We start from the raw sequence: 8,235 nt of genomic DNA, 5'->3' as shown, positions 1-8,235 counted from the left end.
GCATGGTACTTCCAAAGGTGAACCTATGTAGCACGAAGGTGGTGCTATCCGAAGGTACAGAGTCGGCAGTATAGTCACATTGGTACAGCGTTCTCCTCTGGGCTAGTTAAGCCCAGCTTAGCAAGTTAAATTAACTTGGTCATGCTGCTGTGCTAACAGGGGCATTTTGCCTCAGCTGTCTGAGATAGCTTGGATGTGCTTGCCTGACATTCCACTGTACCATAGGTATGTTTCCTATCTAATACTCAGGCTCTGAACTGAATTATAAAGACGCAAGAAAGGCACTTGTGCTTCTTATGGTAACCAGGTGTATGGTTTATTGGTAATGCTCTTGGACAGGGGCAAAGCTTTGTAGGAGAGACTAATTCTACCAGAAGGCTGTCAAGCTTGGCTTTGTTCCAGATCCTTCCAGAAAGCAGTTTTGCAGCTAGAGTTATGACACAGGGTAAGCTGTATTGCAGGGACCTGAAAGGCTTGGCTTGGATTTCCCAGCTCCATTAATATCTGTGGTGAGCACTAGGCTTGGAAAGGGAGACGTTGTCTGGAGCTTCTATCTGCTAAAGGCCTTTATTATAGTTTGGGATGCAAGCCAGCTTGCACTTCCCCTTACCAGGCCATATTATTAGATTTAATGCAAGCTATTGGTGTTCTGTTCGGATGTGTGGTTAAATACTTGCCAACCTCCTTCCAGAACATAAGTGCTGCAGTTGCACAGTAACTGGGAGCTCAAGGTTACTGTGTAAACCCCTCTCTAAGCTGGGCTGCAGCAAAACCACTTCTGTTTCATCACATTTTTCATGGCGTTCTGGCTTTCAGAGAAAGTGTAGTCTGCGCTATGAATTTCCAGGTTTGTTTTTGCCTGTGTTGTATGTGTGTTCATCTACATGTGTGAGCTTCTTTTTTTTTCCTTTTTCCCTTCTGAAAAATTTTGAGCTACATACCTTCAATCATATTTCATTCTGTATATGCTGGCTGTGCTCTGGGCTAATTGCTCAGTTTGTGATCTAATGACCAGTGGTGGTCTGGAAGTAATTTTTTTGTGTGAAATGAGTGCAAAACATGTTATTGTCAGTATTTTAATTGTAACGATCACATTACAGTTTTGTAAAATGTTTATGCCTTGCTTACAAAATGCTGATTTCTTATCATTCTTTCCCCATTTACCAAGGTAGATAGAGAAAGTATGTCTGTGTCTTTCTTGCAGAAAGCTTACATTATCCTTTGCTGAAAAAAGGTTTAGGTGCAGTGTCGTAGTTCTCCATATGATACTCCAGCTAGGTGGGCTTCTAAACCTTCCCGTCACTAGGACTTGCATAGCTCTCTGTTACGCTCTGTAATGGGAAATGGAAGGGAGATAGTGGATTCTGAATGTGCCCATTAGGTATCTAGCATACTAGCAGAGCCTAACGAAAGGCAAGCTTTGTAGTTCTTGGAGCTTTGCTGGGAGAGTTGAAAAGACAGCAATTATAAATATTTCCCCTTCTTCTAAATGCAGTCTTTCTCATTTTATTTTGCTGTCTAGTTGCTTGCTAGGGAATGAGCTCCATTTATCTGAAAGCTTCATTCTTACACCTTTTCTCATGTTTGTTCTGCGTCTCCTTCTTCTGACTTTGAGCTATGCCACTATTTCTGTTGTAGCTGGGAGGGCTTCTGTATTTAAGTGCTGGGGTTTGGGGTTTTGTGTGTGGTGTGTGGTGTTTGTTTTAAACCAGTTGTTCAGGAAAGCCCACTTCTCAAGTGAAAGCCTTTCATGTGGGACTCATGCCAGCTTTCTACTTAGTGACCCAAAAGTAACGCCTCTTTCATTGGAGACAGAGTAGCCTTTGTCCTGGCAGTACCTTGTGATCAGACAGAGTGGCTCCATAGCCATGGGCTGGCATCTGTGTTTGGAAGCTTCGCTTGATCCCTTTTCCTTTGACCTCTTTTGGGGGTTTACTTTTTCTTTGACCTCTTTTGGAAGTTTACATATGCCTGGTCAGTACGTAAGCCCCTGACTACCTCTAAATGTAGTATATGTAAGAGGGGGGCAAGTTCTTGCTGTGTTCTTATCACTACTACTCTATTGAGAAGTATGTACCATATCAGGATCTGAGGAGAGAGGTGTCTAGGATCTTCTAAGAAACTCAGGCACAGGCCTGTGGGTGAGAAGGGAAGAAGCGTGCTTGTTGTTCCCATCCCTCCAGCACTTTGGTGGGGTGTCATCTGTGTCACTCCGGTGCTGTGTCAGATCTGTGTCTAGCTGTGATGCTCATGGGCCTGTGTGAACATGATGGATGCAGAGCTTCTGAATTGAAGGCTGCTGAATCATTTCTGATTTTTAAATGTTCTTTTTTCCTAGCTGGTAGGAACTCCATATTACATGTCACCAGAACTCTGCCAGGGTGTGAAATACAACTTCAAATCAGATATTTGGGCTGTGGGCTGTGTCATCTTTGAGCTGCTTACTCTGAAGAGGACCTTTGATGCTACTGTAAGTCCGCAAACCAGGATGGACTGAGTAACCTTACTTTTTATCAACCTGAGATTCACACTGGGCTCATAGCTTGCTTTAATTCATGTTTTTCTTTCATTGTTGTTTAAATCTGCTGATTAAGAAAACAGTGGCCTGGGAGTGCCAGCTGTAGCCAGAGAAAATGTCTGCACGATTTCCCCTACCATGCACTGCAGGTGCCTCTCTGGCTTCTGCCAAACCTTGTCTGCAGCCCTGGGTTTACCAGATGCAGAATATAAGCTGTGCTAATTTGTATCATGACTGTGAATCAAACATCCTTTTCTCTACAAGGAGGAAGTTTGTGATTGTGTAGTCTTTTTGCTTTTTTTCCGCATTACTAGCTGTGAATTTTCTGTGCAGCATTCTGTAGCGAAAACTTCTGGCCTTCGTATTTCATAGGATTTAATCCTGTTACCCTTTCTCAAAGTTTGGGTGCAAGAGAAAAAAGTCTGGGTCAAGCTGGCATGGGGAACGTGAAAGGGAGTGTTGCTGGCTGGCATATGTGATTTGCCAGCGTGTGCCATGAGATGGGAAAAGCTGCTAACTGCTATGGTGCAAGATTTCGTAACTCTTAGGGTGACAATGTGAAAATATCCTTTTCTGACTTCCTCTCATCATGGCTACCGAGTCCCCAGTAACTTTGCTGCTGTGCGGTGTTTCAATGGCAATATGCTGCACAGGAGATTCCGTACAGGGAGAAACCTATCTTCCCTCCGCAGTTAAGGAATTTGGTGAAAAGCTGGATGTTGCCACCAAGTCCTGTCTATCAGAGGTGCCATTTCTGCAGGAATTACTATTGGGTTTCTGGAGAACCTGCTAGGCAAGGAAGAAGGATGTGTCCTAATCAGAGGAGGAGGAAGAAAATAATGGTGACCTGTAGCATCTCTCCCTGTTGGACACATTGTGCAGTTAAGTTCCCTTACAGCTGTTTTCTGGTTTCTGCCTAGAATCCCCTGAACCTTTGTGTGAAGATAGTACAGGGAAATCGAGCCATGGAGGTTGATTCCACTGTCTATTCCCGGGAGCTGATCCAGATGGTGAATTCCTGCCTTGATCAGGTTGGTGAAATACTTTTTAATTTTCAGACACCCCTTTCCTGCTGCCTAAGCCATGAAATTCAGGGGTGAAGGGGAGTGACATGTCTGTTTCAGCATGAGGGCTGTTGATGCAGGATAATTTCTGTGAGGCCTGAGGCATCACTAAGGCTGGGCTTCCTCCAGTCCTCTGAAAGCATTGTCTCGAGATGCCATTCAGTCCTGCAGGCTCTGGAGGGGTGCTGGGTTTACTCTGATGACGGTTATTTAGTAGGCTGGAGGAAGCCATTATTTTCTAATGCCGTGCTGCGGAGGTAGGAGCATTGTCTCAGCACAGTCTCCTCAGGTTCTGGCTTTCTGACCATGATTCTGGGTTTCTGTAAGGAATTAATTTCCTGAAAGCAAACATATTATTGATACCTTCAGAGCGTGGAGGTCCCTCCTGCGCATCCCTGGCATTTATCCCTATTCATTCCAAATATTTGAATTAATTCATTTCCCTTCTGAAGGCAGTCAGGGAAGGAGGTCCATGCAGGCTTCAGTGAGGTCTTCTGGCCCAAGAGGATCAGCATTTCCCAGAGAATGACTTGTTGCTCACTTCTTTCAGGATCCAGAGAAGAGACCCACAGCAGATGAACTGCTTGAACATCCCCTTCTCAGCAAACGCAGGAGGTAATCAGATGGTCTTGCCTGAAACCTGGGCAGGTGTCAGGGAGAACGGGAGGGTTTGTGCAGACTAGTGGCATTCATGCTTTTGAAGCGAAGTCCTTAAGTTAATTTTGCCTAATGCAAGGGAGTTGTTGAAGTACACTTCATGCTCTTTAGGAGAGAAGTGCAGTCTTGTCTTCTGATCAATCCCTGTGCCTGTTGGTGCATGGGTACGGTGAGAAAGGTCTTTGTATCCTTTGTCATACAAGCTGTTGTATTGAGAACCTTGAGGCACCCCCTTCTGCGGCTCCTTTGAGGAATGCTTGTTCCTACTCTTCAGATCTCTGAATGAAGGGCTACCCTTAGATCCTCCTATAGTCAATGGAAAAGACCTTTCAAAATATACATCTCATGCAATATAGGGACCTGCGTTTTCTCCCTTTGTTGCCGTCCGCTTCCAGAGTCAGTTGCATTGAAAGTGATCCATTTTAGCTTAGTTTGACCATCAGTCTGCACATAATGTCTTTTTATGAAAGGTGGACCAGAATTCCTGGGAGCAGTAGAAGTAGTCCTTCATACGAAGATTCTTTTACTTGGTAGTCAGCAAAATTTGAGTTTTGTCTTGCTGTATTCACTGGTAAAAGCCCAAATCCTGATAATATTTAGCCATTTAAGGTCATTCTTGTGCAATATGGGTATTGGTTGGCCACGTTCTGGTGTACATATATATAGTTTGTTGTCTTTGGCTCTCCTGGAAGTTTGTTAGCTATATGGTACATTACTTCTGCCCTACTTACTGTGTATTGCTGTGAGCTGGTAAACAGCTGCCACATTTCCTCCAAGAGGGAGCAGTGTTTTATTGGAAAGAAAAGCAGTCTCTGTGTGTTGCTTGTCAGTAAATTGCTTTGGGCAATGTTGCTGTTTCCTAAAATGCTTTTTCTCCTTTGGCAGGGAGATGGAAGAGAAAGTCACACTGCTTAATGGGCCAAATAAGCGACCAAGGTAATTATTTGAGCATGTGCTTGAAAGGAAGTCTGGAGAGAACAGCTCCCCAGAGAGGAACTTTGCCGAGAGTGTTAGTCTGTGACAACCTTAACGGAATAGTGCAGTTTAGAAGATTCCTAAATGCTGGGAATATGACATAGTTGTTACAGGGTTATTGTCCCACGTTTTACTCTTTTATATCCTGCTTATATGAATGGCTGGAGCCTTACCTCAGCGGGTCCTATACAGCTCTAATCTGTCCTGCTGAGGATGTAGTCTTTACAGCCTCTGTATCTGAGAATGTAATGTAGATCCCTCCTTTCACACAGATTCCCTTGGGCAGGAAGAATATGACTGTCTGAATGTTGAATATTAAATGAATATAAATATCTTTCATAAAACTGGATATATGCGGAGGTTCTCCACAGTCCCCAGTAAGCCTGTAAGTGGGGTTGCTCTGTGAAGCAGATAGCTTCCATGACATGCATAGCTGTTTTTCTGTTGATTTGTCAGATAGAATTTGACCTTTTTTTGTTCATAAACTTGGAAGTACTATCTGAGCACTTTATGTGAAGTTGTTCCAGTTCATGGTTTGCTCACAGTTGGCTTTGATTACAATTTCCATTTTGCAGTCTGTTTGTGAATTGATTCTTACCTGCATCAGAGTTATATTTTTGCCCTCAGATGGAAGTCTATAATTTAAATAAAGAGGATAGAGGGAAGTTAGAAGCTTTTGGATGCTTCTGTATTTTGAGCAAGATTTCATGACCGTTTGTAAGGCTTTCATTTTTCACAAATGAGTACAGGTCCATGGCCATTCAGTGAAAGCCCAGTCTTTTTAAATGACATAAAATTGGACTGTAGGCTTTTAAAAATGCTTCCTGGAGGCTACTTTTTCTGCTGCTCTGAGACAGGTTTGATCCTGAGTGTCTCTATAGCAGTTGAGGCCTCACAAGCACTCAACAAAGAGAACAGTTTGTGAAAATAAAAACCATGAATGGTTGTGAAGGGGAAAGTGACAGACAGCTGTTGGAAAATGAGTGATGATAGCGAATGCAAACCCATTATTAAAAGCATGCGTGTTTTGGGGGGTGTCTTGTGCAGGTCAAGTACCATGAATGAGGCTCCCATTGCAGTGGTGACTTCACGCACTAGTGAGGTGTATGTCTGGGGAGGCGGGAAGTCCACCCCCCAGAAGCTGGATGCCATCAAAAGTGGCTGCAGTGCACGCCAGGTGTGTGCTGGTAACACTCACTTTGCTGTGGTGACAGTGGAGAAGGAGCTCTACACCTGGGTGGTAAGTGAGAGAAACTTCAGGAAGGGGGTGAGGGTGGGAGAGGAGAGTCCAGATCCACTGCTGACCATTCATGAGTCTGTTAGAATCCTATGGACGAGCAGCTTGGAAAGAGAGAAATCTGATTGCAGTGGACACTGTGAGGCCACGTGCTTCGGGGCTGACCCAAGTCTCTCAAGGCCGGTGTGTTTTTGGGAGAATTTTTCCATTATGCCAGGAAGTGCATTGGAGACTTGCTGTGTGCTTGAGGGTTGTAGGTGATGGACTTGTCGGCCCAGACACCGAGTCAAACATCTCTTGTTCCCTTTCCTAACTACTAGAAATGCACTGGAGGCTTTGTGATAGTCTGCTTGCTTTGTGCATTTTTGAGGACGGTTTTCCGAGATCAGAATGGGTGGGATGAGTTGTTGTAATACCTTGTGTTACCTTGTTGTAATACAGGTGTCATCTGTGATGCAACTTGTGGATGAAACCAGAGATGTCTTGTACTAAGCAGCTCTGCTTTTTGTGATGAGTGCAAATTCTGCAATAGTTTAAAGTGAATAAAAAATGTTGGCATATAATGCATTTAAAACAGTTGAGTCCAGTCTTCTCAGACTTAGATGGTCAGTGATGTGGAGGTATTCTGCATCTCCAGGCTTCCACAGGCATTTGTATTGATGGTACAGAATCTCTTCAGACAGATTAGAAAATACTGGTAGGTGGGTGAGAGAAGAAAGAGATCCACCCAGGAGGAGAGCAACTTGAAGTAATTTGCTGGATGTTCCTGCAAGAATGGCTACTGAAAACTTCCAGCTGGCTATTAATATTTTAGTTTTAGCTTCAACACTACTCAGAGTTGTTTTGTTTTTTGTGTAGAATTGGTAGGTCTGGCCACTTCAGTGACATTTGTTTCATGTTACAAGTTTCTTTGCAGCTGTTAGGATTTAGAAAAGTAGGTCAAAAAGCTGAAGGGTGAATTTCAGTCCTGCAGCAGGGAGCGGGTTCTGTAGCCTGGCAGATGAGAAAGGAGCAGGCATTCCTCACCAGCTGGTGGCCTGAGACCGGATCACTCCTCATTGGTGCAGAACTGCCTGAAAGCCTGTGCTGCCATTTAGAATGTTGCCTGCTGTTATGCCACATAGACAGCAGTCTCTTCCCTGGAGTAGCTAACACGCTTTCCCTTGCTCTTTGCTGTCTTCTGTTGTTCGTTTGAGGTGCTGTAACTATTGGGACCATCTCTGGAGTTGTGGATACGTAACCTTACCAGATGTTTCTGTCTTGCAGAATATGCAGGGAGGCACCAAGTTGCACGGGCAGCTGGGACATGGAGACAGAGCCTCCTACCGGCAGCCAAAGCATGTTGAGAAGCTTCAGGGAAAAGCCATTCGCCAGGTGTCCTGTGGAGATGATTTCACAGTGTGCATCACGGGTGAGAGCTGGAAGGGGACCACTGTCCCCTCATTTTGCTGTGCTGTGGAGATGTTTGCCTTCACAGTAAGATTAGCAGAGCAGCTTTGTGCACAAAGGAGAAAGTCCTGTGTGTTACTCACCCCTCAGTTTTGAGGATATTAGGTGTGGTAGTGGAGATAGATCAACATTATTATACAGAGGAAGATATTGACTCCCAAGAAGGCTAGGTGTTTTACTCCTTTTGTTTTACTCCTTTTTGGTGATGAAGCTGGGTGTTGAGCACAGCTCCTTGTGGCTCTGCAGAGTCCCTCCCTCTCATGTGTGTGTTGCCTCCATACATGCCCACGTGAAAGACACAGGAGCCTGAAGGCAAGAATGGAAATGTGTTTGAA

General features: G+C 44.4%; 1 protein-coding gene across 1 annotated transcript in view; it reads left to right on the top strand.

Moving 5' to 3' along the window:
* Positions 1-8,235, top strand: part of NEK9 (NIMA-related kinase 9) — a 23,158-nt gene that overhangs the window by 7,590 nt on the left and 7,333 nt on the right. The window contains exons 7-12 of the mRNA XM_009887040.1: positions 2,339-2,470; positions 3,439-3,549; positions 4,133-4,197; positions 5,125-5,175; positions 6,262-6,454; positions 7,718-7,862. Coding sequence (XP_009885342.1) covers positions 2,339-2,470; positions 3,439-3,549; positions 4,133-4,197; positions 5,125-5,175; positions 6,262-6,454; positions 7,718-7,862 — 697 coding nt within the window. The remainder of the gene's footprint in view (positions 1-2,338; positions 2,471-3,438; positions 3,550-4,132; positions 4,198-5,124; positions 5,176-6,261; positions 6,455-7,717; positions 7,863-8,235) is intronic.

The sequence above is a fragment of the Charadrius vociferus genome, unplaced genomic scaffold, assembly GCF_000708025.1.
Source record: "Charadrius vociferus isolate BGI_N301 unplaced genomic scaffold, ASM70802v2 scaffold14, whole genome shotgun sequence".
Classification (NCBI taxonomy): domain Eukaryota; kingdom Metazoa; phylum Chordata; class Aves; order Charadriiformes; family Charadriidae; genus Charadrius; species Charadrius vociferus.
Note: the sequence above shows the minus strand (reverse complement) of the source record. Positions and strands in the feature narration are given on the sequence as shown.